This window comes from Bubalus bubalis, chromosome 5, assembly GCF_019923935.1.
Source record: "Bubalus bubalis isolate 160015118507 breed Murrah chromosome 5, NDDB_SH_1, whole genome shotgun sequence".
NCBI lineage: Eukaryota > Metazoa > Chordata > Mammalia > Artiodactyla > Bovidae > Bubalus > Bubalus bubalis.
This window is the reverse complement of record NC_059161.1, coordinates 127160117-127187422: the sequence shown is the minus strand read 5'-3', so window position 1 is coordinate 127187422 and position 27306 is coordinate 127160117. Positions and strand designations below refer to the sequence as shown.

Sequence of the window (27306 nt, the reverse complement as noted above, 5' to 3'; positions counted from 1 at the left end):
CAGATTACAGAAAGTCTGAGTAACTTTTCACTTACAAATGTATCTTGTTTTATTCAACAGACATGTCCTCAAATTTTAGTCACGCACATCTTATTTAACTTGCTTTACAGGACTTTACTATTTTAAAGGTGTGGAATAGAATCCATCTGTGCAGGAAAGACTCATTACTTTGTTTTTCTAAACCCACATTAATGTCTAGTTTAAAAATAAAAACACTTTTCTTTTGATCCCCATGTTGCTCAGAGGCAGTGGATATATTATCTTTATATAGTTGGTGATGGAAGCAGAACTGTTTGCATTAATTCTAAAATATTCTCACAGAATGGGAAAAAAGGTCACTGATTTTCATAGTCATTGATGCTCTGAATTATGTTTTGCTTCATGATTTTCCTCCCATTGGGTTGAAGGGCTCCTGGGACTGCTGGAGCACTTTGGTCGCTCAATGCCTCTATCTCCCGTGCCAGCCAGATTGGGGGCTGGCAGCGTCTGCGTGAGACGGATGCAGACGCGAGCACCGCATGGTCTTCTCTGAGGATGTGCATAATTTCATAGTATAGCTATACAGTCAGTTCCGGGGCTGGATGAAGGGCCACTGGAGTAAGAATCGATACCCGTGTTCCTGTCTGCTCCTCCTTATTTGTTTAAAGCATTGATGGGGCCAAGCCTTAGTTTCTTCATCTGTAAAATAGCTAAACATTAATCTCTGACATCACTTGCAATTCTAAAGTATACTCTTTTATACTTAATCACCACCCATTTTCTCACTTCTAAGAGCTAACTTAATCACTTTGCCATCTCTCCAATTGGTTTATATAGTTCATCTGTGTATTTCACATAGTCTTTCTTCCTTGTTTTGAAATATTAAGTTGATGGTACAGCTTACAATCAGGCTTCCCTGGTGACCCAGTGGTAAAGAATCCTCCTGCAGTGCAGGAGATGCAGGTTCAATTCCTGGGTCAGGAAGATCTCCTAGACAAGGAAGTGGCAACCCGTTCCAGTATTCTTGCCAGGAAAATCCCATGAGGAGCCTGGTGAGCCACAGTCCATGGGGTTGCAAAGAGTCAGACATGGCTAAGCGAGGACACATGCACAGCTTATAGTCAGTCGGGTTTTAGATTTTGGAGACGGGGATCCCAGAAGTTTGATTCCTCAGGTCTGTCTGGCTCGCACCTCTCTGTAGCTCCTGTTTGTCAGTTGCATTTCTGCAGGATGTCCTATTCTCTGTATTATGAGAGCACACAAAGGAAAGAGCAAGTGAGAGGCCTCTGTGGGTGATGCACGTGACTCCAGTCTTGAGGTAGTCCTCCCAGACTTCGCCAGAACGCTCGAGTTCTAGACCCAGGCTATCTGTTTAAGGCAGCTTGACTTCAGGAAGGCAGCTTCATTCTGAGGTTCAGCCATCTCATGTGTGGTGACAATATCTGTCTCACCTAGCTCAGTGTTGCCAATCTGGGGAACCCTTGGTATGTGTGTTAGGATGAAACAAACAGCTGACCTGGGTGTCTTTATAGGAGCACCAGGTCTGTAGATCTCTTGTGACGCTAGGATTGCCTCTCAGGTCTAAGGCATAAGAGCCCTTCAGGTGAAGGTCATTCTGCTGTTCTGCACTCCTGCTCTGCTCATCAGATTCCTGGCTTTCTCAGGCTTCCCTTTGGTTTTGCAAAGGTCCCCCGCTCCGTAGTTGTCTTGTGCGGTTTCCCAAAAGCTGAAACTCTGGTGTGCCCTCTAGTGTTTCCTGGATGCAAGTGGTATTCCAGCACCACGAACAGTGCCTGGTGGCTCCCAGTAGTTTCTTGATAAATACTGGATTGAGTTGATTCTCAGTCTGCAGAATGAGTCATTTTGTCTGTCTCATTTTTAACAAGGTTGAAATATCTGATACAGTTTAACCTCTGAAGAGTATTTTCAAGAAAAGCCCTTATGTTGCATGTTGTGAAGGGATATGTATTTTTGGCAAGAAAACCAACTCACTGTTAGGAAGATGGAACCCCCTCCCCCCACCCACCTGCTGAAGAGTAAAGGGGGCTGATCCTTCAGCCAATGAGCCAGTACAAACCCGCTTCTCCCTTCCCCTCAAAAGAGACAAAAAGACACCTCATTCAGAGGAGGATTTAGACCAAGCCAGTTGCCTCAGAAAGTATTCGTTTGGGGGATGTAGATAGATGCCGGAGTGTTTTTGATCCAGAAAGGTGACTGGGTCTCTATTCACACCTTTTGGTTTCTTCTTCGTGATCATCCAGTGGGAAGTCTGTCCCACTTTAGTCCCTCCTGTAGCCTACTTGTCTCGTTTATAGCTCTTACCAGAACTTAGGTTTCACGCTTGTCTCATCTCACACTGCACCCTGAGCTGTGTGAAACCAGGAGCCATGTCTGTTTTGTTTTAGGGTCTTGCTTTTCACCTATGAGGCAAAATACGTTTAAAATTTCGTTTGAGTCAGGCTTATATTGCTTTCTTGTATGGTCAAGAGTGTATATGTAGTCTTTCAACGTGGCCTTTAGTTTTTTCTCATTCTCTTAAGGCTTCCTCTTATTTGTGAAATGAGGGTGATAATAGTCGTATAAATTATTGTATATTTTTAATGTTTTATGTTACAAATTGTGTTGTGTAATTTGCTATTTTATTGTATGTTTATGAATATTAAAAATCTTGTATATTTAAGGTACTGTGATAGGGATAAATGATACGATATATATGAAGTTATTGGCACAATTGCTGGATCATAGTGCGAGCAGCCAGGTGGCCCCTGTGGCACTCAGCTCTCCGTTCGTGTCTGAGCGGATGCTTGCTCAGCTGTGTGTTGGGTACTGGTAGGCGCTGAGCAGCACATATCCCCAAACACTATGAGGTGGGGTGCTCCTGTGCAAGGCCTGTCTGGCTCTCAAGATGCCAGTGTGTGTTTCTGGCTTCTTTTCTTTTCTCTTCACTCCGTTTTTATTTCAGTGACCGTGATAAAGCTCAGAAAGTCGTCTTTTTGGTGTCATGTGTTGGTAGCGTATTACTTTGTCAAGAAGTGGCAAGTCTGTGGCTTAGACAGTGTTGACTTGCTCGCTGAGCTGCAGGCTCCTGTCGCGCTGCTGCTGCCCAGTTGCGTCCAGCTCTCCGCGGCCCCATGGACTGTGGCCCGCCAGGCTTCTGTGTCCATGGGATTCCTTCAGGCCAGAAAACTGGAGTGGGGTGCCATTTATTGCTCTATTCACAGTCACTTCTCTCCTGAGTTTCAACATCTTAGAACACTGGGTACTGCCCCTTCCTCAAATTTAGCAAATCCAGACTTTCTCATCTTTCCTGCAAATGTGTTCCTTCTTCAGTCCCTAATGCAGTTAATGGCCATCTTGCAGTGTCCCCAGCTAAAACTTGTGTCCCAACTAGAGGCCTCTGATGTGAGTCCTTTCTGTCCCTCAGCACCTGTATCTGGTTTGTCACTACGTCTTGCCAAGCCTGTGTTTGAAACATGAAGCCTTTCCTCTCTCCCCATCTGTTGCTACTCTTCGTTGCATTTACTTCTTTTAAGTGGTCTCTCCCTCCGGTCACATGCTTTTCCACTAGTGGGATACTTTCTGTGAGTAGGGTTGAGCATATTCTCTGGTCTTTCATCTGTATAACGGAGGGGGGGGGGGGAATGAAGTGCCTCCTTTACGGGGCATGACAGTTACATGATAAAGTTAATTTAGGAAGCACTAGGCAATGGCACCCCACTCCAGTACTCCTGCCTGGAAAATCCCATGGATGGGGGAGCCTGGTGGGCTGCAGTCCATGGAATCGCTGAGGGTCGGACACGACTGAGCGACTTCACTTCCACTTTTCACTTGCACGCATTGGAGAAGGAAATGGCAACCCACTCCAGTGTTCTTGCCTGGAGAATCCTAGGGACTGGGGAGCCTGGTGGACTGCTGTCTATGGGGTCGCACAGAGTCGGACACGACTGAAGTGACTTAGCAGCAGTAGCAGGTGAAAGGGACGGCTTCCCTGGTGGCTCAGTGGTAAAGAATCCACCTGCCAACACAGGAGACAAGGGTTCGATCCCTGGGTTGGGAAGATCCCCTGGAGAAGAAAATGGCAACCCACTCCAGTATTCTTGCCTAGGAAATCCCATGGACAGAGGACCTGGCGGGCTGCAGCCCGTGGGGTCACAAAGAGTTGGACACAACTTAGTGACTAAACAAGAGCAAGTGAATGGAGGAACTATTGTTGTTTTAGGAAATGGAGTTATGGTAAGAAAGATGATGTTTTATCAGATACACAACAAAGTATATTTATTCTGTTGTATCAAAATCTATAGTTCCTCTGACTGTTAACATGTGAGGTATATTCAGTGATGTTTAATTATACATTAGTGCGGGAAGTCACCCTCCTCTTCAGGAGCAGTAGGAAAAGCAGAGCTGATCTCAACTCTTTCATAAATGAGTGCCTTGCTCCTTTTTATTTTCTTGAAACTTCGTACTTTTTCTAATGGATGAGGTGGTGTGATTTTTCTTTTTTCTTGTGGGGATTATGGTAGGATGAGGAATGGGGAACTTTCTATTTGATTCTTGAAAGTTTTGTGAATGATACATGAGAGTGCCTGGTCATCTTTGTTTCTTCCTTAGTTACATGCAAAGAGGAGATACTTGGAGACCTTTATTGTATTAGCAGTTTCTGCTCATTTAATCCTTGTGCCGGACTTCTCTTCCTTTTCCTAATGAGACATTAGCAAGGTTGAGTGACTTGTCCATGGTCACGTTGCTGGAGAGTAATGAATGGAGCCAGGGTAGGCCCCGGGCGCTCTGCGCCCTCCCGAGGCACAGCCCGCCCCAGGGTGTGCTCTGCCCTCTGCCCAGTCTGCCACCCGGCAGACTCAGTCTTGGCCCAAGACTCGGACTCAGCCCAGGATTCACGTTTTGTATTCTTCTCACCTTTGTCTTTGCCCATAAGAATCGATGATTCTTTGTTCTACTTCCCTCAGAGCTTCTCGGGAACTGTGGACTGTACTTACAGGGTCTTGCCACTAGGTGTCATCTGTTGATAGAAGAGTAAAATGCTGTTTGGGTCCCAGAGAGGAGGGTAACAAAGGACACGTCCTTGATTTTGTTTATGGGCACTCCTAGGTGAGCACGGGGAGTGAATGTGGAGAAATAGGGAAGGAGATTGGGGGCAGAATTTCCCTCGGCAACCACATCAGCTAAAACCTTTATTTTAGAGATAGCTGCTGAGACAGTTGGAGACACAAATCTTTCTTACGTAGAATCCTTTGTTGTGACACATACTGGTGTACGTGTGGTGTACGTGAATAAGGTGCTCTGAAGCAGTATTTTCTGTAGTGAGGAGTTTCACATGCTCAGTTGTCGATCAGTGGCCGAATAAGTGTAAGTGTTGTAAACATCTGCTTGTAGACCTACCAGTGGTAGCTCTTTTGCTGTTTAAAATGGTCTGCTAAGTGAAAATTTTAACAGTTTTAATTTTCATCTTTTGTTGTAAACATATAAATATATAATGTTCAGTATGATGCTTCTAAGGAAGGTCTTGGTTAACTGTGCTTAAGCACAGTGCATGAGTAATTCGATGTTTAGTTGAGACACCAGCTGTATCCTCACAATCCATACAGCTCTCTGTAGCCATGTTGATACCTGCAGTTGAAGGGGGAAATGGCTCTTAAAAATGTATTTTAACAACTGTTTACAGGTGCTTAACATCTCCTGTAATGTGTTGGAATTTTATGCATTTCTGGAGCCTAACTGGAATGTATTTATGCTTTGGTTTACTTTTTCACGGTCTCCGTATTGCTTTCCTGTGTGTGCTGTAAAATACCACAGAGGTGGTGGCTTGTAACGGCAGACGCGTCTTCTTTCGCAGCTCCGGTGGGCCGGAGGCAGGGGCTGGGCGGGGCTCCCTCCAGAAGCTCTCAGAGCCTTGTTCTTGGCCTCCCCCAGTGTCTGGTGTCCGTGCGTTCCTTTGCTTGTGGCTGCCTCTCTCCAGTCTTGTGGTCTTCTTCTCAAAGTGTATGTGGTGTCAAATCTCCCTCTGCCCTTCCCTTTTAAGATCATTTGTGATGACATTTACGGCCCACCTGGATAATCTCATCTCAAAAACCTGATTTAATCATATCTCCAAACACTTCTTTCCTTGTAAACTAACATTCACATGTTCCAGATTAAGACATGATAGCTATCTTTGGGAACCATTTTCCAGCCTCCTTTTGAGAAGTTATTGCAACTAGTAACCTGTTTCCATCCCTGGGTCGGGAAGATCCCCTGGAGAAGGGAATGGCTACCCACTCCAATGTTTATGCCCAGAGCATCCCATGGACAGAGGAGCCTGGTGGGCTGCAGTCCGTGGGGTCACAAAGAGTTGAACACGACTGAGCGAATTTGACTCCACTGGCAGGATTAGTGACGCCATCTCTAGCTAATCTTTTATCCTGACGGGGTGGCTGGAGTATTATTGTGCATTGGTGGGGAACTGCTGTCTTCAGGCACCATCCTCTTGCTGGTCTGAGTGGGGCTTTGCCTCCTGAGACTGCTTGAGAAAGCTGTTCAATTGACTGAAGCAAGATGCATATGAGTTTGTACAAAAGCTGGAAGAGAAAAGCAGAAATGATACTTTTTTAGTCGCTCTTTTACAAGTGTAAAGACCCGTTCTTTGCTCTCAAGTTTGGTGCTAGATGCCCGGTGAGCACGGAATCTGCCTGACAACTCCAGATTTGGAGCAGCGCCCTGCCCTAGGTGAGGGTTTTCTGCCGAATTAAGGAGAAAAATCATCCCTAAGACTTCCAGCACTACCACTGGGGAACTCGGACAGGTCATCTGAATTCTTGAATGAGATTTGTTTTCTGGCAGTGTTTACAGGAGCAAGTTTTAAGGTTACAGGTGTGGTAGCTTTCATGGTAGTTTTCTAACAAATTGGCAATGCACAGTTACCCTGTCAGTTAGAGTCTTAATGGAGCAGTAGTGATCCCAGATGCTTCTGGTGGCTTTGCGAGGCTTCAGCTGGTCTCATTGCGTGAATTATACTGGAGGATTCTGTGGAACCTCAGCTATATGTTGGATGCAAGTGAGTTTGGAATAGCCGTTGACAAAGACTGACAGGAATTCTTTGGTACGTATGTTATAGAGTCCTGTTGTCATTTTAGACCTGAAAGAACGGATAACCTATATGTAGCAGTTAGGTTTGCGACTGGAAAGGGGATACGGTATGAGGGGACCTGTGCCGTGTTGTGCCTTGTGATGGGTTCCAGTGATATGAAAGTGCACCTTATCTTGATTATGCTGTGTGGGAAAGGCAGGCATCACCAAGTAATACATGAGGAAGTGAGTGCAGTTGTGATGAGCACCGTGAAGGAGAAATACTAAAGCCCGTATCAGGGCAGTCTGCTGGGCTGAGGACTGGCCGGTGGGCGCGCTGACGGGCACAGCCCGGGGTGTGCTCTTTGTTCTTTTGGGGTGCGTGTCTGTTTGCTGTTTCCTCTTTGGATAATGCCTTTTATTTGTGTTTGTCGTCTTGTGCTTATTTTAAATATAAAGCTCCTGGGAGTCTGGCGTTGTGACAGTGTGAGCATCAGAGTCCACAAGCATTGAAAACTTGTAGAAGGATTTCACTGACATTTTTTCACTTTCCATCTGCCTAGAAGTCTGGTTTTAATTGCTGTGAGTAAAGTTTTAGAAATTGGCTTTAACTTACATACATATGGATGATGCAGAAGGATTTTTGTGAAATCTGTTTTATTTTCCTTTTTATACTTATTCTTTATTACAAGAGTAGTATATGCTTATTTTGAACAATCAAACCTTTTGAAGAATATGTCATGTAACAGTTAAAAAATTGCTTGTAATCTTTCTCCAAAAACTGTTAACTGTTTGGTGTATTGAATTGTTTTCTTAGCAAATTGTAACTGAATCACTTGAAAAATGTTTGTTCTGCTTTTTCTCAATAAAGATTTTCAAAAGTCCTCTAGCAAGCTAGAGCCTGCTTTTAAAAACGTGTTAACTTTTTCATTTCAGCCACTTGGGAAATTGTTTCCTTGTCAATGGATAATTTCTCTAAGATAAACTACCTTCAGACAAGTTCAGTTGGAAGCTGGTTAGAGAGTTCTTGGTGATGTTACCAGAATTGTGTCAAAATTTTTGGTGCTCTTTCAGAATTGATGTTTTCATTTTTATAACAGATTTTTTAAAATCCCAATTTGTATTTAGGATACTCAATGAAAAATCCCTGTTCACAAGTTTTAAGTGAAAAAGAACTGAAAGTAGAGCTCTCAAGTTGGAGATGAGCCGCTGAGCTCAAAGGCATGGACAGTTTTGGTCCTTGTGAGTGCGCATAAAGGACACTCTCACAGTGGGAGTCGGGAGCGTGCTGGCATTTGCTGAGGGTCCCTCACTGGAGATAGAATGGGCACACCGTCTATGAAGCAACTCGGTGCTTTCTTTGGAAACTTGAAATTCAAGTATTAGGGGGAGCGGGCTGTTTGTTTTTTTCTAATTATAAAGAAATAGGTTCACTGTAAATGTTTTGGGGAAAAGTCTTTTTGATATTAATCCTGTTCCCCCAAAACAGCCATTGCTGTCTGTTGGTGATTTGGAATTCATGATGGGGGGGGGGGTGTGTGTCCTTTTTACCTTAGTGGTATTAAAATGTGATCAAACTTTCCTCTTTAAGCACAACTCTAAAGAATTCTTTAAATGCTTTCCTCTTTAAATGCATCTCTTGTTTTAGCAGTTTTCTGGTGCATTTTGTATCATCATGAGTGGTGTCCCCTTTTCTTTACATATGAATTCTCCAGGTCAGAATACTGGAGTGGATAGCCTTTCCCTTCTCCAGGGGCTCTTCCCAACCCAGGATTGAACCCCGGTCTCCTGCACTGCGGAGAAGGCAGTGGCACTCCACTCCAGTACTCTTGCCTGGAGAATCCCAGGGACAGGGAGCCTGGCGGGCTTCCGTCTCTGGGGTCGCACAGAGTCGGACACGACTGAAGCGACTTAGCAGCAGCAGCAGCTCCTCATTGCGGGCGGATTCTTGACCAGCTGAGCCACAAGGGAAGCGCTTTACATTTGACAGTAGAGTCTCAAGCACGGGCGGCCTTCCCCACCTGTACTGCTCCAGTGAGACCCTTCCTGTTGCTTCAGTGTCAGATAAACTCCCAGGTGCGCTTCCCTGGTGACTTGGTGGTAAAGAACCCACCTGCCAGTGCAGGAGACACATGTTCAATCCCTGGGTGGGGAAGATCCCCTGGAGGAGGAAACGGCAAGCCACTCCATTATTCTTGCTGGGAAATCCCATGGACGCAGGAGCCTGAATAACGACAAGAAGAAACCCCAGGGGTGGATAGGGGTGAGGGAAGGTGTCCCATCCCAGAGCACAGTGACAACGGCGTTTCCCTGGAGCCCGGTTGTGCCACTTTTGTGACACCTGTAAAAACGGGGCAAAGCCTTATACAGACACTTAGGAATTCTGTCCATCAGCATGCTCGGGTGATTCTAGTCCCTTCCTGATAACCAGTAAATCTGTTCATCTAAAAACTTAACAAAACAAAGATCCTTAGAAACTCGCAAAGCATGCTGGTCTCAAATTGACCTATCCCCGCCCTCTGAATGTTACAGATATCTTCTCTGACAACTGAAATGTAGACTCTTTCTCTTATTTGAAGCAAATGAAAAGAACTTAGGACTCTCTTTACTCATGATTCCTTTCTGCCATCTAGTTCTTTCCCCATGAGCTCATGTTTCAAGACATTATGTCCATATCAGAAGTTCTTTGTCCTTTCCAAGAGAGGCTCACAGTGGCCTAGACCCTCAGAGATCTGCCTGATGAGTCCCGCAGCCAGTGCCCAGCCGGGCCTCCTTCCTGAAACGCGGGGCCCTGATTTACTCTTGCTTCGCCTCCTTCCTCACTCTTTGCTCCTCCGGGTGTCCTCAGCTGCTGTTCCATCATCGGGAGTTCTAAATACCTGGGCCCCCTTGGCCCTTGACGTCTTTCCTCTATACTTCCTCCCTGGGAGATTTCACTTGCTCCTGCGGTTTGGCCTCTCACTAGTCCCCAGCTCCCAGGTGTGTACATCCAGCCTGGACCTGACCTCCAGGGCCTTGTGTCCGGCTGCCTAGATATCGCTGCTCGGTCTCTTTTTAACAGATACCTCAAACACGACCAAACCAAACTCCTCCCCCACCGGCCCCTACCAAAACCTGACCTTCCTGTGGTCCTAGTCACCTGCATAACTTCTGAGTCCCTTCTTCCATTTGCAAGCATATCTGAGACCTCTTTCTTCCGCACAGTGTTAGCAAATCCCGTTTGTCAGCAAAACCTTCTGAAAGGATCCCTGAACTCACACTCCTCCCCTGCTCTGCTACTGCGGGCCACCAGTATCCATCTCTCCTCTCATTTACTGCTGTGGTCTCTTAACTGCTTTTTCTCTCGTCCTCCCAAATTGTTAGTTGCTTAATTAGTGCTGCTCTTCTGAATGCATTCAAGCGCTTCTTCATAAGAGCAGCCAGCAGAGGCCTTTACCACTCAGCTCCCATCCCTACTGTTTTCTCACTGAGAGTTAATGCCTAGGTCTCAGCCAGGGTTTGGAGGCCCCCGTCAGTTGTTTTTTCTGGGATCCTCCCTGGCCTGCCTCCTGCCCTCTGACCCCCTCCTGTGCTGCAGGGCTCTGCTGGGCCTTCCTCCCCCAGCTTTGTACCTGCCCTTTGCCTGTGCTCGCTCTCCAGTGCTCCCGGTGCTTCTCCCTGCCCCTCCTGGGTTCCACCTAAAACACCCCCTGCCACTTAGAAATGATTTTATTTTCTCCAAGGTGCTGGCGTTTATTTGCTAATTTGTCATTTTCTGGAGCTTTCTTCATTAGAATTTAAGCACAGATGAGGGCAGAAGCCTTGTTTGCTGCATCCTCAGTGACTGGAGTGTAGTAGATGTAATAATTTTCATGAATTTTTAATTGGGAAATCAGAACAGAGAGTGATTTGTAAGTTGTTAGGCCATTTAAGGAATAGCCATTACTCCTTTCTTAAAATTTTTTTTCTGCCAATTTTGGGATAAATTTGAGGTGATTTTAACTTCTAAATACAGCTCAGATACTGTCAACCACGTCAAGACCCTGGTAGTATTTCCATGTGAGCCTGCTGGGTTCCAGGCCACAGAGACTGCACCCCTCCTCTGTTGGGAGGGGGAGCCACCCTGTGTCTTGAGCTCCTGTTTCTCCTATGAAAATACCTACCTGTGTTAGCTTTTCAAATTCCATCTCCACCTTTAATATGAAAGTGTTCTTCTAGCTCATTGTCTTGTGGGAACGATCATGCCAACAAGAGCACATCCTGTACTCATGAGGGCAGAGCAGACGATGACCTGATGATTAGTAGAGGATATGTTTATTTTGAGCTAAAAATTTATGCATAGCTCCCAATCTCTGCTAGCTTTACTAAAACTGCTTCCACAGAATATTCATTGTGAGCCGAAGTCTTTTGCTGTAATGATAGCTGTTGTTATCCAGATGAGTGGAGAGTATTGGCGCCTCTGCTAGAATATGGAATACACCCAGAGATACGTGCAGTGTGTTCATTCTAGTGGAATTCAGCCATGTCTTCTGATTGACAGAGTGCTCGTTATGCTTTGGTTCCTTAAGTTCAAATAAAATAGTATCAATTGACTGTAATATAATTGAGACACCCCAGGTTATGCATTTGCTCCTTTTTTTGGTCATTAACTTACATTTAATTGAAATTATGTGTAAGTTAGAGTGGATCTCAGTCTGTTCTCCATGAACTGAGTTAGCGTGTACTACTAAAATGATTTATTGGTGAACTTTCTGAATTCTTGGGAGAAATTGGGTTGATAGGTATAATTTCCTCAAATTAAAATTTTTATTCTTTAATTTTCCTTAAACATTTGACATCTGTTCTTTGCCCTAGTAGATAAACAAGTAACTTAAAACAGGTTCAGACCCTGGAGTTGCATCAGAATCACCTGGAGGGCTGATTAAAGCACGGACTGCTGGGCGTTGTCCCAGGTTTTCTGCCTTTTTCCTCTGACTGGGAGCTTGGCTGGGGCTGAAGGGCTCTCTGGGGAGGTGATTTGCTCTTTCTTTTGTCTCTTGATTCTGTCTAAAGCCACATTCCTCTTTTCCTTTTGTATCACTGAGGAGTATTAGGACTCCTAAAAGAGGCTTCAAAACGCGTTCTTTCATCATCATCTGTAGGTCGTGTGTTATCAGTATACGTAGACATCCTTGAGATGAACTTCCTTCTTACTGTTTTCTCTGGAGGTACCGAGTCGGGTGGACCCGAAAGCACTGTGCTAGGTGCGCGGGTGGTTGCTGGTGGTGGGAGCTGTGCCGCCTGTGCCAGCCCTGCTCCGGCTGCCAGTGCAGCACAGGCACCTTGAGGAAGAAGAGAACTGGAGGTCAGGTTATAATTTATAGTCCGAAAAATACGGACGCGGCAGCTCCTGTGAGGCAGTTTAGATCACAGTCTAATTTATTTATTCTTTCATCAGTTGAGTGCCTTTGATCTACTTTGTGCTATGCTAAGGAAAAGAAAAGTAGGTTCTTGACTTCAGGAACCCTCAGTCCCTTAAGGAGGAAGACTGTTGTTGTTCATTCTCTCTCATGTCTGGCTCTTTGCAACCCCATGGACTGCAGCACGCCAGGCTTCCCTGTCGTTCACTATCTCCTGGAATTTGCTCAGATTAATGTCCATTGAGTCGGCAATGCCATCCAACCGTCATCCTCTGTTGGCCCTTTCTCCCCCTGCCCTCAATCTTTCCCAGCATCAGAGTCTTTTCTGATGAGTTGGCTCTTCGCATCAGGTGGTCTGAGTATTGGAGCTTTAGCTTGAGCATCAGTCCCTCCAATGGATATTCAGGGTTGATTTCCTTCAGGCTTGACTGGTTTGATCTTGCAGTCCAGGGGACTTTCAAGAGTCTTCTCCAGCACCACAGTTCGAAAGCATCAGTTCTTCAGTGCTCAGCCTTCTTGATAGTTCACATTCATGAACTCTCACATTTGTACATGAATAGTGGAAAAAGCGTACTTTGACTATACAGACCTTTGTCGGCAAAGGTCTAATATGGTGTGTGGGTTTGTCATAGCTTTTCTTCCCGGGAGCAAGCGTCTTTTAATTTCACGGCTGTAGTCACTGTCCTCAGTGGTTTTGGATTCCAAGAAAATAAAATCTGTCGTTGCTTCCACTTGTTCTCCTTCTCTTTGCCATGAGGTGATACGACCGGATGCCATGATCTTAGTTTTTTGAATGTTGAGCTTTAAGCCTGTATTTTCACTCTCCTCTTTCACCCTCATCAAGAAGCTCTTTAATTCCTCTTTGCTTTCTGCCATTAGAGTGTTATCATCTGTGTGTATCTGAGATATTTAATATTAAATATTGTTGCTATTTCTTCTGGCGGCCTTGATTCCAGCTTGTAATTCATCCAGGCCAGCATTTCGCACAGTGTACTCTGCATTGAAGTTAAATAAGCAGGGAGATCATGTTTAGCCTTGACATATTCCTTTCCCAGTTTTGAAACCAGTCCATCGTTCCATGTCTGGTTCTAACTATTGCTTCTTGACCTGCATACTGGTTTCTCAGGAAATAGGTAGGTAAGGTGGTCTGGTATTCCCATCTTTTTAAGAATTTTCCAGTTTGTTGCGATCCATACAGTCAGAGGCTTTAGGATGTCAGTGATGCAGAAGTAGATGTTTTTCTGCAATTCCCTTGCTTTTTCTATGATCCGGCGGATGTTGGCAATTTGATCTCTGTTTCCTCTTCCTTTTCTAAATCCAGCTTGTACATCTGGAAGTTCTTGGCTCACTTACTGGTAAAGCCTAGCTTGAAGGGTTTTGAGCATTACCTTGCCAGCATGTGAGATGAGCATGATTTTAAGGTGGTTTGAACTTTCTGTGGCATTGCCTTTCTTTGGGATTGGAGTGAAAACTGACTTTTTCCAGTCCTGTGGTCACTGCTGAGTTTTCTGAATCTGCTGGCACATTGAGTACAGCTCTTCAACAGCATCATCTTTTAGGATTTGAAGTAACTCAGCTGGAATTCCATCATCTCCACTGGCTTTCGAGGTGGCAGACAGGCCTCCACTCTAAGGTGACGTAAGGGCTTTCACCCAGTTTTATAGTGGGGTGTCTGCCTGGATTTGGGAATGAGGGTCAAGGAAGAGTTCCTGGAACATGTAGAAATTAGACAAAAAGACCAGTTGTCTAAGTGTAAATATAAGATATTCTATCATTGCTAGGAGATACTGTTTTATTTAATAAAGTATATTAGTTCACAAACATTTAGCCTGTAACTGATGCCTCAGTATTTTACTTGCCTTTACCTATTTAAGCTGCGACATTTTTCTGGGTTTAGTGAAGCCCACAGGAAGAATCAAAAAATCGGTACAATAAGAGCTGTAGACTAACTGAATTTAAATAGTGAAGGAACTAAGAGAAAATACATCTTTGAGAACAATTTAAAAGTATTCTTGATATGGATCAGCTGGTTTTTACCTTCTTATAGCTAAGCATATTGCTCTAACACACATTCTACCTCGCTGAATTCACACAGAATTCCTGTGATGTCAGAGAGACTGGAGGTCGAGTAAAAATTAATATTTCGTATTTGTGTTGGGTATCAATAATTATCTTCGGCTCTACATTTCTGGGAGTTGTTCAGCATAATTTATCGTGTACTTTTCTGTGTGTTTGGGGAAAGTGAGGGAAGATGCCCTTTGCTGCAGTGAGAGCCTTGGGCAGCAGCGCTGGGCTCCTCTCTGGACGCTGCTGCAGGCTGGCTGTGCGCGTTGGTGTGCTGCCTTAGTTCCCTCTGCACGTGGAAAGAGTTGTGCTGGAATCCTAAAATTCCCTCAGCTCTGTTGTTGTACTTTCCTTTCCTTGAGCCTTTTTAGTCTGATTTATATTAAAGCATAATTTGTAATGAGGTGGTGACATGGACATCTTCTCTCATTTCAGTACCAGCAAACGCCATCTATACCTTCTTTTCCAAAGGTCCTTACATGTGATAAGCATCGCTCACTGTCCTGGTCATTTTGCCCCTAAATTCAGCTAGTTAAAATTCAGATAGGGAAACCACTGTACTAGCAAATATAATAATTTCAATTTTTGTTGCCACTGTAAAGAAAGCTAAGGCAGGTATTTCATAATGAGCAGTATTTTGATATTTGAATGTTGGTCTCTTAAATACCCTTAATGCTGATTTCAGACTAACAAAACTCTTGTGGAGAAAGCGTAACTTAGATGCCTTTTCTTCAGCTCCTCAAGAAGAGAAGAAGCAATTTTTCTTGTAGTTTATTCACAGAGTTAATACAGTTTTCCAAAACTTGTAGTTTGAGCAAGTTATTGCTATCTAGCTATACCTAGATATCACGGTAATAGAAAGCAAAGATGATTCTTATTGGTAACTGAGAGATACCTATTTATTGAACACTTACTAGTTACCTGTCGCTGTTAGCGCAAGCAGTGAGCAGGGCGGAGCGAGTCTGGGGGCTCTGTAGGCCTCAGTGTGGGAGGGGGGCGGCCAGGACAGTCTGTGAAGAGTGAAATCACGAATTGTGCAATTACTTTTAATACTCTGAAAATTGCTCAGGGGTCTGTGTAGCATGGTCTTTTATGTATTTATCTCCCCATTTTATTCTGTTTTTCATGTTTTGTTTCTGTTAGGAGAGAACGTTGAAATTATTCTCTAAGCTATTTGAAGAGAGTGACTAAATGCACCTGGGTCAGGCTGTCTGTGGGTATGAAGTGGTTGGGAGAATCCAAGAACATGGTGGTGAATGGCAGGAGACATGGAGGCAAGTTGTCTAATGACCATCAGCAGAATCAATCAAAATTACAGCACACGGGAAAGGACAACGTGAAGGCTGGCAGAAACGCAGGCGAGAGGAGGTCGAGCAGATGTATGTACACACTTCAACTGTCGCTCTTTCGATTGTGATACGGGGCAGGAATTCTTCCCAGTTTGTCATGTGTATTCTCTTCTCAGTTAACAGTATGGTTCTTTTACTCTTTCAGAGTTGTGTCAACTTTTATTCTCATCAAACATTGTGTGCAACTCAATTCTTAATATAGTGTTTTTATATCCATAACTTTAAATTACATTTTGTAGAATTTATACCTGAATGGTTGCTTTGTTCTTTTAAAAATATTAAAGGACTGCTATTAAATTTCTTTTAAGTTTAAACTGTTTTTTTATGTTTGATGTAAATGTAAGTATGTATTTCTTTGAAAACTTGTAGAGTAATACGAATGATAAAGTCAGCCCTCATTTACATGTTAAGTGGAAGTTAAGGCAGCTTTTAAAACTGTCACCGTTTCTTCTATTTATTTAGGGTGAATAGTTTATCCTAACAGAAAAGGACTGTTGACAATGAATTACTTTTTTACCTCAATATCTTTTGGTTGATAATGAGGCTACATATTGAGAGTTCAAGAAAGTGTAGATTTGATCCATATTTCATAGCTCTTTTAAGAGTAGTAAATCGGCCCAGGATAAATGTAAACCTGTGAAGATGGACAGTATTACATTGGATGTTATTGGGCAAGAATGGTGCAAAAAGAGGGTCAATGATGAGGAGATGCATCATCTTAGATAAAAGACTTTAGTGACTTCATCTAACACCAGAACCATAGAATACATGGAGCAAACACTCACAAAACTGAAGGAATGAATAGATGATTCAGCAATAATGTGGGACTTCAGTTCCCCACTTTCAATAATGGATAGATAAACAGAAGATGAAGGACAGAAGACTCAAACAGTACTCTAAACCAGCTATTCCTGACAGACCTCTGTAGAACACTCCACTTAACAGGAGCAGAACACACATTCTTTTCAAGTGCACATGAAGCATTCAGGATAGACCATAGACTAGGCCATGCTTTAAGCCTCAGTAAATTAAAAGGATTGAAATCATACAATATATGTTCTGACCACAGTGGAGTAAGATTAGAAATGAATAACAGAAACTTGGGAAGTACACAAATATGTGGAAATTAACTCACTCCTAAATAACCAGTGGATTAGAGAGGAAATCAGAAGGGAAATAAGTAAATAGTTTGAGACGATTGAAAATGAAGATGCAACATACCAAAAACTTACGGAATGCAGCTAAAGCAGTGCCTGGAGGGAAATTATAGTTGTGAACACCTGTATTTTAAAAAGAAGGAAGATTTCAATCAATAATCTAACCTTTTACCTTATAACACCAGAAAAAGAGCAAAACTAAACCCTAAGCAGGAAGAAGGAAGGAAATAGAGTAGAAATTAACAAAATAGAGAAAATGTGCAAAGCTCAAGAAGTTCCTTCTTTGAAAAGAAGAATTGCAAACCTTTAAGCAGGATTGATTAAGAAAAAGAGAAGATGAAGAATCAACAGCAGAAGGGACATTACTGTTGTTGTTCCGTTATTAAGTCATGTCCAGCTCTTTGCTACTCCATGGACTGTAGCACAGCGGCCTTCCCTGTCCTTCAGTGTCTCATGGATTTTGCTCAAACTCATGTCCATTGAGTCAGTGATGCCATCCAACCATCTCATCCTCTGCCACACTCTCCTCCTGCCCTCAACCTTTCCCAGGGTCAGGGTCTTTTCCAATGAGTCAGCTCTTTTCATCAAGTGGCCAAAGTATTGGAACTTCAGCTTCAGCTTCAGCATCAATCCTTCCAATGAATATTCAGAGTTGATTTCCTTTAGAATTGACTGGTTTGCTCTCCCTACAGTCCAAGGGACTCTCAAGAGTCTTCTCTAACACAACAATTTGAAAGGAACAGTTCTTCTGGAGGCTGTGGGATTGAAGGACTTTAGAAAAATGTAAAGAATTATAACAGAGTACTATGAACAACTGTATACCAAGAACTAAAATAGCTTAGATTAAGTGCACAAATTTCTAGAATAATAAATTACTGAAACTGAATTAGAAATTTATACAAAATCTGAATAAACCTATATAGCAAGTAAAGAAGATTGAATCAGTAAATTTAAAATCAAAAATAGAAAACACTACCTACAAAGAAAAGGCCAGTATTATCTTTGTACCAAAGCCATCATAAGAAAAGGAGACCTACAGACCAATATCTCTCATAAATATGGATGCAGAAATCCTCAGTAAAATACTAGTCAACCAGATCCAGCAACAGATGAAAAGAATTCTGTAGCATGCCCAAGTGGGATTTATCCCAGGAATGCAAGGTTGGTTTAATGTTTGAGAATCAACTGATGTGATATCATATCAGTAGAATCAAGGACAAAAACCGTACTATCATCCCAATAGATGCAGAAGAAGTGTTTGACAAAATCCAACATCCTTTCAGGATAAAAACTCTCAGCAAACTAGGAATAGAAAGGAATTCTTCAACCTGATAATGCTTAATGTCATGTATAATGGTGGGTGGTTTCTCCTGAGATCAGGAACAAGACAGAAGTTTATCCGTTCTCATCACTTCTGTTCAGCATTGTACTGGAAGTTCTGACTACAGCAGTTAAGCAAGAAAATGAACTTAAAGGCATCTAAATTGGAAAAGAAGTAAAACAATCTATTTGAAGATGACATGATTGTGTATATAGAAAGTCCTAAGGAATCCTCTAGAATATTAGAATAAATGAGTTCAGCAAAATTGCAGGATACAAGTATACAAAAATCAATTGTATATCTATACACTTTCAATAAAGAATCCAAAAGTAAAAGTAACAGTTTCGTTTAGAATGGCATCAGAAAGAAAGAGCAATAAATTTAATATAAAGTGTAAAACTTACACTCTGACATTATTATAAAACATTATTGAAAAGAAATTAAAGATCTAAATAAATGGAAAGACATCCCATATTCATTGATTAGATGACTTAATATTGTTAAGATGGTAATGATCTACAGAGTGAATGTATACTGTGCTTAGTTGCTCAGTCATGTCCAACTCTTTGTGACCCCATGGTCTGTAGCCCATCAGGCTCCTCTGTCCATGGGATTCTCCAGGCAAGAATACTGGAGTGGGTTTCCATGCCTTCCTTTAGGGGGTCTTCTCAACCCAGGGATCGAACCCAGGTCTTCTGCATTGTAGGTGGATTCTTTACCATCTGAGCCACCAGGGAAGCCCAAGAATACTGGAGTGGGTAGCCTATCCCTTCTCCAGGGGATCTTCCCAACTCAGAAATCGAACCAGAGTCTCCTGCATTACAGGCGGATTCTTGACCAGCTGAGCTACCAGGGAAGCCCCACAGATTGAATGTAATCTCGATCAAAACCTCAACTGGCTTCTCTGTAGAAATTGACAGGCTGATCCTAGAACTCTTAAGAAAATTGAAGGGACCTACAATAGCTAAAAGAGTCTTGAAAAAGACTCAAACTTGGAAGATTCATACTTTTCAGTTTCAGAGCTTGCTACAAAGCTGCAGTAATCAAGACAGTATTATACTAGCATGTGGATAGACATATATTCATGAAATAGATTTGAGACTCCACAGAAGACCCTCATGTTTGTAGTCAATTGATTTTTGACAGAAGTGAGAATGAAATTAAGTCAGGAAAGAATAGTCCTTTTAGCAGTTGGTTCTGGCCAAACTGTATACTCACATGCAAAAGAATGAAGTTAGACCGAACCTCAGACCATATGTGAAAAATTAACTTAAAATGGACCAAAGACCGAAATTAAATGCTTAAACTATAAAACCCCCAGAAGAAAACATACGGGTAAATGTTCATGACTTTGGATTAGGCGGTGGTTTCTTGGATATGACACTAAAAGCACAGGGATCAAAAGAAAAAGGATAACATGAAATTCACTGAAGTTGCAGACTTTAAGGAATACCATCAAGAACGTGGAAAGACAGCTTACAGAATAGGAGAAAATGTTTTCAAATCACATATCTGATAAAGGACTAGCATCCAGAAGAAATCACTCCTGTGGGCTTCCCTGGTGGCTCGGTGGTCAAGAGTCCACCTGTCGGCGCAGGAGGCCCGGTTGGATCCCTGGCCTGGGAAGTCTCCACAGGCCGTGGGGCGGCAGCTCCGGTGGCGTGCCACAGTACTGAGCCTGCGCTCAGGAGCCCAGGAACTGCAACTCTCAAGCCATGTGTGCGACTACCGAAGCCCGGGTGCTCCACAAGAGAAGCTGTCGCTGAGAAGCCCGCACCCTGCAGCTAGAGAAAAAGCTCACACAGCAACAGCGACCCAGCACAGCCAAATCAATTTTAAAAAGAATTCTTACAAGTAAATAATAATAAACAATTTAGATTTTTAAATGGGCAAGGGATCTGAATAGACAGACATTTCTTCAAAGATATACAAGTGGCCAATACATGAAAAGATATTCAAAATCATTAGTCATCAGGGATATTCAAATCAAAACCATAGGGTACCCCTTCACAATCAGCAGGATGTCTGAAATCAAAAGGACAAATAGTAACAAGTGCTGGTGATGATGTGAATTTAGAGTCCTCATACACTGTTTTTGGGAACATAAAATGGTGCAGCCACTTGGAAAACAATCTGGCAGTTTCTCAAAAGGTTCAGCATAGAGTTACCACATGACCCAGCAGTTTCTACTCCTGGATATGTACCTAAGAGAGTTGAAAAACATATGTACTCACAAAAAGTTTACTTGAATGTTCATGGGAACCTTATTCATCATAGCCAGAAACGGATACAGTCCCTGTGTTTCCATCAGCTGATGAATGAAAAACAAAATGTGATCTAGTCATACAATGAAATATTCTTTGGCCTTAATAAGGAATGAAGTACTGATGCGTAGTACAACGTGGATGAGCCTTGGAAACATGCTAATTGAAAGAAGTCAGTCACAGAAAACCACATGTCATATGATTCCATCTATGTGAAATTTTCAGAGCTAGGCAAATCCATACAAACGGTAGATTAGTGGTTGCTGGAGGCTGTGTGGGAGGGAAAAATGGACAGTAACTTCTAGTAGGTATGGGGTTTCTTTTAGGGGTGATGAAAATGTTCCAGAATTGTTTGTGGTGATGGTTATACAATTCTGTAAATATGTTTAAAACCATATTCTGAATTGTATACTGTAAATGGGTGACTTGTATGTGAATTAAATTTTAATAAAGCTGTTATAGAAAATATAACTTTGATAGTTGTACACATACCTACATGCAGAAGTTTGACTTGAAAACAAATACTGACCCTTTGCCAGGGACTTTCATGTAAGTGTTTATTTATTTACTTATTGGAAGAGTGGATGACATGGTTAGACCTCTCGCTTTGTCTCTCATTCTTCCACCTTTTAATTTTGAGAGGCTTAAAGTTACACTGCTGGTATCCTCTGTAATTACATGTGCTGGCTCCATGGAGACTCAGTGACATGTACGTCAAACTGAAATCAGCACTGATGAAGCTTCTTCATCCGTACAAATTGAGTCTTCCTTTCCTCTCTTTACATTTTATTTTTCGTACACAGTTAAACCCATTTACTTTAGTTACCTTTTTCAGTCACTTCCCTATTTTTATCCGTTCCTTCAAAATCTGTTTCAAGCGGGTTAGTTAGAAATGGCCTCTTAGTCTCTCTCTACCTCTCTCCCCTCTTCTGCTACCTAGCTCTGTAACCATAGGCAAGTTTCTTAACCTCTGGGCCTCAATTTCCAGCATAGTGGGGATGATAATCACACATCTGCCCAAAAGCAGGGAGCTGAAGGTGTAACATCTGGATGTTCCTTTTTGGCGCCTTTGAGATCTGCCCTCTGGCACTGCTTGCAGAGGGGTCTCGTGCTCCTCTTGTTTCCTTCCCACCCCAGCCACGTCTGCAGTGGCCCTTGATGCTGTCTTGCTGCTCTGACGAACATCTGCCCGTCTCCTGTGTCAGCTCTTCCTTGGACGGGCAAGTAAGGCATCTCAGCCAGGGTATCACAGCTATCTAGACCCTGTTCTTGGGGAACTTGATAATATTATCTAACGAAAATGCTCTCAATAATTGAGTTAATTTACTGGATTTGGTTTTTCTATTTTTGCAAAGGGTACTCAGTTTTTAATTGGTAAAATTGAAGTAGCAGTTTTAATTCTTAATTACTAACTTGAATGGGCAGTGCAGCTAAAGGTTTTTAAGGTAGATTTAAGTAGTATTCAGTGCGAGTTACTTTCTCTCTTTTCTTCTCACAGGTAATGGGAATTCAGGCTTTGAAGGACAGAGTCGATATGTACCATCTTCTGGAATGTCTGCCAAGGAACTCTGTGAAAATGATGACCTAGCGACCAGTTTGGTTCTTGATCCCTATTTAGGTTTTCAAACACACAAAATGAATACTAGGTAATTTTAAGTCTTTATTCTGAGTGGAACAGATGATGTCGTTCAACTTGAGAAAATAGATGGTTAATTTTAAGTCAAAATTTAAAGTGACGTTAAAGGAAAGTTTTTGTTGCAGAAGAATTTTCCAAGTGTGAGCCAAGAAAAGCAACAAAAGCTTCCAAGAGCTGTGTGTTTTAATTCTGTGTTCTTATTTTATCTTGAGATGGTTCTATTAAAATATAAAGTTGGAGGCATATCTTTATATTCTGTTTTAGATTTGATGAGAATTATCTTAGCTGAAAGAAATAGCTTATATGCATCCTGTACAATCTTGAAAATGTGGATGGTTTTTTTCCTACTTAAATTAGGTGGCATCAGTTTTTTTCATGATTTTATTACAAACTTTTCTTCTTTTAAATAATTGCTACTATATATAGGGAATTTTACCATTATGTTTTATCTTTGAGACTCAGCTAGTCATTAGAAGTAAAGACGTGCTTATATTCAGTATGCAGATAAAAAAAAGTTAATAAATCTGTAACTGCTTTATTGAATATTGCATGCTACACATATAAAATACTACATTAACTCTTTACATCTGTCACCCTTTAAATTTCTTTGTCTTAAATATCACCTTGCTCCCAAAAAGACCCTTTGATAATTTCATAATTAACTGCCGCCAAGCACTGAAGTCAGACCTTTACAACTTTTTGTTGCCTCTTAATGTCCAGAGGGTTTTGAAATCTGGTGGAAAAGCAGGACAGTGGGGGTTCATTCAGAATGTGGAGCAAATTCTGGACCTCTGTTCACTCTTGGCTGTGTCATACCAGCGCTGATGCTTTGTAGCTGCCATGGCAGGCACGGCCCTAGAGGGACTGGATCACCAGGCGGATGGTCACCAGTAACTAGTTGGGGACAGGTGGTTAGAGGAAAGTCATGTGTTCATTTCTTCCTCTTTAATTCTGTCCCTTGTTAGAATTAAAACAAGATAATTCATTTATCAATTATATTCTAAATTCCCAAAGAAGTAATTCCAGTTAAAACATGCCTTTGGTATTTTCATGTAATTTCCTGCCATCATATATCTTTACTTACTAAAACGAAGTGAAATTTGGAATGAACTTGAGATTATTTAACTGGTTGCCTGCCGTCATAGGGGCACATAGATTTTCTAAAATCAGCAGGATTGGATGCCCTAGTGCCTGACTGAAATCTAGCTTGTATTATTCTGAGTCCGAATCACCTATTTCCCAGTGAACATAAGAGGCCAGGGCTCATTCTCCTACTATTAGAGTCCTAGTAGTAGTTAACTCACTGGTTAGCCTGGAAGAAAAAGTGATACACTCACTGTTTGACCTAGTAGTCTAGTGGCATTCAGAATATTACCTCAAAGGCCTGTAATTATGGCCTGGAGTCATCAAGAAACAGATTATGTTTATTATGCCTTGTATCCTGAAATATGGAAGCATATAAACCACTTTTAGAAAGTTTTCCATCAGAATTACAACAAAAGTTTTAATGGCTTGGGAAAGAACTCCATGTATTCTGAAGCCCTCATGCTTTGACTGTCCCTGAGGCTGAAGAGTTACCTGTTACTGGTTTCTGTAACAGTAAATAACTCATGTTTTCTGTAAAAGTCCTCCTGGAGAGCTGCTTTGAGTCACCTGGGAACCTTGATAAGATGCAGGTTCTGATCCAGTAGCTTGAGGTGGGGCCTCAGAGTCTCCGTTTGTCACAAGCTCCCAGTTACACTTGGGAAGCAAAGTCCCGAACCATCAAGCCTGCTGAGCCTTGTCGCCATGTGGTAAGTGGGTAGAAACTCCCTTATCAGTAGTTCTGGGACTCATCTTAAGACATGTAGTCCTAAAATGTAGAGTTGAGGATTACCACACAGATATTATTATTAAAACTTTAAATCTTACTATACCCAAGTACCCCAGGTTCATATTTTCCAGTGCTTCATTTGATTCTACTCAGACAGCTCCTAAAATAGCCACTGATTCTGTAGCTAATGCTGCTGCCCCCGGTTAGGCTCCGTTGGCCTAGTGACAGGGTCCCTGCTTGCAGTGCGGCGAGCGGTCAGTGCCACTGCGGCAAGCATGGCGTGCTGGCCTCAGTAGGGGCCTTCATTCATTCTTGGTGGGTCTGTTTGAAAATAAAGCTGTCACTTATAGTTCTTTATCTTCTGAGTGAGAATTTGCCAGAATGCCACTTACACGATTTTCAAAGTTATTTTATAGACAGTAAGGAAACTTTGCAGTGTTCTCTTTGAATAATCATACATACTTCTGTAATTATTATTTTTTTGTGGACTTCTCTTTCTTTGGGGTGCAAAGAAGTGACTGGAGGATGTGATTGGAACTGGATTTTAACTCTCCAGGCTATCTGTTACTTATAATAAGTGGCCTCTTTGTTCTCATGTTTATTGATCTGTGATTTGATCTTAGTTTTTTTTTTTTTATGCCCTCTTCTTCTCTTCTACTTACTTCAGCTGTACCTTCAGTGATACTGTTCAGAAACAGTAGATGTTTAATTATTTGAGATATTCCCAAACTGGATATGTTATGAATTGGTTATATTTTAACCTTAGCATATCCCTGTATTTACTAACAAGGCAATCAGAATTGTGGCATGAATGCCTAGAAATGGCATAAGCAAAATAGTAATTTCAATTTGTCAGGAAATGTTTTGATTTACTTGATTTTTGTCAGTTATAAAACTTAAATTCATCCTTTTAACCAGAAAATAGAGTTGTTAGTAATGCCTCTAATGATTTTTAAAAAGCTAGTGGAGAGATGAAGGTGTGAATCAGGAATAGGTGTTGTCAGTGATGCCCCATTTTTCAGGCCATGTGACCAGTGATTTCACAGTATCCTGAGGAGCTGGGGGGGACATCACATTGTGAAGAAATGGGAAGAGTCCTCTCAGGGCACAGACTTCCGCCTGTGCAGTCCTCACTTACCTAATTCCACTACACTAACCATCTAATTTTTTTTTTCATTATTTATATATTTGATAGCCACTGTTTTATCACTTGTATCCACTGTTGAATGTGAACTTATAAATCACTTTAAATGTCACTTTAATATCAAGTGTTTGACTGGAAAGCATAAAGAAAGTTTTTGAACTTTTAACTTAGTATAATCAAGGATAAAATGTTTTGTGGGAAGGAACGAATTTTAGCTTCCTGGCCTTTTTTATCATTTTGAGCCAACCTGTAGCTTCTTAAAGTTGTTAGATATCACAGCATGTTAGGGATTTCTGATACATCTAATATTGTAAGTCTGTTTAGAAATTACAAGTGCAAATTATACAAATAGTTTTTTATTGTTGTTTGTTTTTGCATTTATATAGCGCCTTTCCTCCGAGGAGCTCAAGGCATTTTTCAAAATCTGACAGTTTTTCTCACAACAACCCTGTAAGGTAGGTAGAGAGCATTACAAACAGTAATAAGATACAAACTAACTTATTTCAGCCATTACAATGTTCTTCTATGTTAAGTAATTGGAGGTGTCAGCGTAAACAAGATTTGTAGAACATTTTGCAAACCTTTTGAAAATTTGGTCTTTAGTATTAGCTATATTTAAAAAACCACTTGTACTCCATAACAGGGTAATTTTAAGAGAAATCATTCATCCAAAGATCAGGTGGCACTGCATGGGATTAGCTGAGCACTGGTTGCAGGACTCAGCCAGGTATGTTTCCGGTTGTTGTTTACTTTCAGGTCAAGAAGGAGCGAAGAGCTGTCCTGGCGGAACCTCCGCCCCCCAGCGTCTCGGAATGTCAGCTTGCAGTTAAACTTTGTTGAGAGGGGGAATGTGTTCACGATGTTGCCTCATGGTTTTATTTCATATCTTAAGTATTTGAGCATGTCTCTCTCTCTCCCTCCCCCTCCCCCTCGCTCCCTTTTTCTGTCCCCTCCTCTTTCCCCTCCCTCCAGTCGGCTCTTGGTTTACATGCTCATGGAGGGGCACAGTAGTGCAGCTAATGTACACCTGCAGCTTTTCTTCATGGCCACAGTGGTCTCTTGGGTTTGGAAACAGAAAAACCAAATAGCAAGAAAACCTGGGAAGTCAGTCTCTGGAAAGAGTGGGGAACAGGTGTGTGGGAGTGTGAATTCATATGTTTTTTTCCCTGCCCCTTTTAATAGTAAATAATTGTAAATGCCGTATTTTTAAATTTCCTATACCGGCCATGGGATCAGAGAAGTGTGGGAAGAGAAAAATAAATGTTTGGTTTATTTAAAGTTGCAAATGTCCTATTAAGAGGGAGGAGGGGCGTGTTGATTTGGAAATGCCAAAGGCCTGTTTCTCTTGCCTGCCCCGCCACCCCATACGAAGTTTGTTTCCACTCCTCTCGCTGTGCTGTCAGGGCACCAGGCAGCGCCGTCTCAGGTGGGGCTTGGTGCTGGTGCTCAGCTGTAAGTCAGATCCCGTTCTCATGCTCAAGGGACACAAGAGGGCGCTCGGGCTTCAGATGAGAGCAGGTCCAAGACTGCCTTGGGTAACAGTCCCCTCCTTCCAGCAGCTGGCCCTCATTGGGCCTTATTTTTCTCATTTATGGAGCCAGATATAATTTTTTAAATCATCTGAATTTTCTTCTACCTTTAGAAGCCAGTTTTTATGGGAGATTTAGCGTGACTGTATTAAGGAGAAGACAGAGTATATTTTTCTATTCAATAATAGAAAATTAATTTTTTCCAAGATCCCCCATGCCTTTTGCTCTGGACCTGATAGTTGTAACAGCCTTGTTATTAAATAATTTTTATTCCTCACAGTTTTTATTATAATGGGATTTGACTTGAACTGTCAGCCAGGTGATTTTCATGTTCTATCTGGTTATCGAAAACAGCTATCTCTTCCCCCTTCCTATCTGCACCCAGTACTGTTTTCTTCCTCCTTTTCATCACTATCATTTCATGCCTATAGCAGCCAAATATGACAGTAAGCTTTGACTGCAAATTACATTTTAAGTAAAATGGAGATTCTTGTCCAGTGGGCAGCAAGGGATAGTTTAGGGGGTTTTGTTTGTGTTTGAGGCAGTAGAAGTCAGGAAAGTGGAAAAGAAAGTCACAGGTTGTGTGGAAGGTGCAATATATTAGTAACTCAAG

General features: G+C 42.1%; 1 protein-coding gene and 1 long non-coding RNA gene across 12 annotated transcripts in view; one reads left to right on the top strand and one right to left on the bottom strand.

The window, feature by feature from the left end:
- Positions 1-27306, top strand: part of KMT5B (lysine methyltransferase 5B) — a 53906-nt gene that overhangs the window by 4542 nt on the left and 22058 nt on the right. For 6 of the 11 annotated variants that reach the window (XM_025286820.3, XM_025286818.3, XM_025286819.3 and 3 more), the window contains exons 2-5: positions 15624-15859; positions 22070-22217; positions 25551-25619; positions 25808-25891. In XM_025286820.3, the coding sequence (XP_025142605.3) occupies positions 15700-15859; positions 22070-22217; positions 25551-25619; positions 25808-25891 (461 nt within the window). In that variant the 5' untranslated portion in view covers positions 15624-15699. Of the gene's footprint in view, positions 1-13984; positions 14050-15623; positions 15860-22069; positions 22218-25550; positions 25620-25807; positions 25892-27306 lie in introns of those variants that run through there. The other 5 variants (XM_044943788.2, XM_025286823.3, XM_025286824.3 and 2 more) reach the window with 3 other exon arrangements.
- On the bottom strand, positions 5416-5877 carry LOC123333828. Its single transcript, XR_006551446.2, has 2 exons — positions 5740-5877; positions 5416-5604 (listed from the first exon to the last, which is right to left on the bottom strand). It is a non-coding gene; the product is annotated as an uncharacterized LOC123333828 (long non-coding RNA).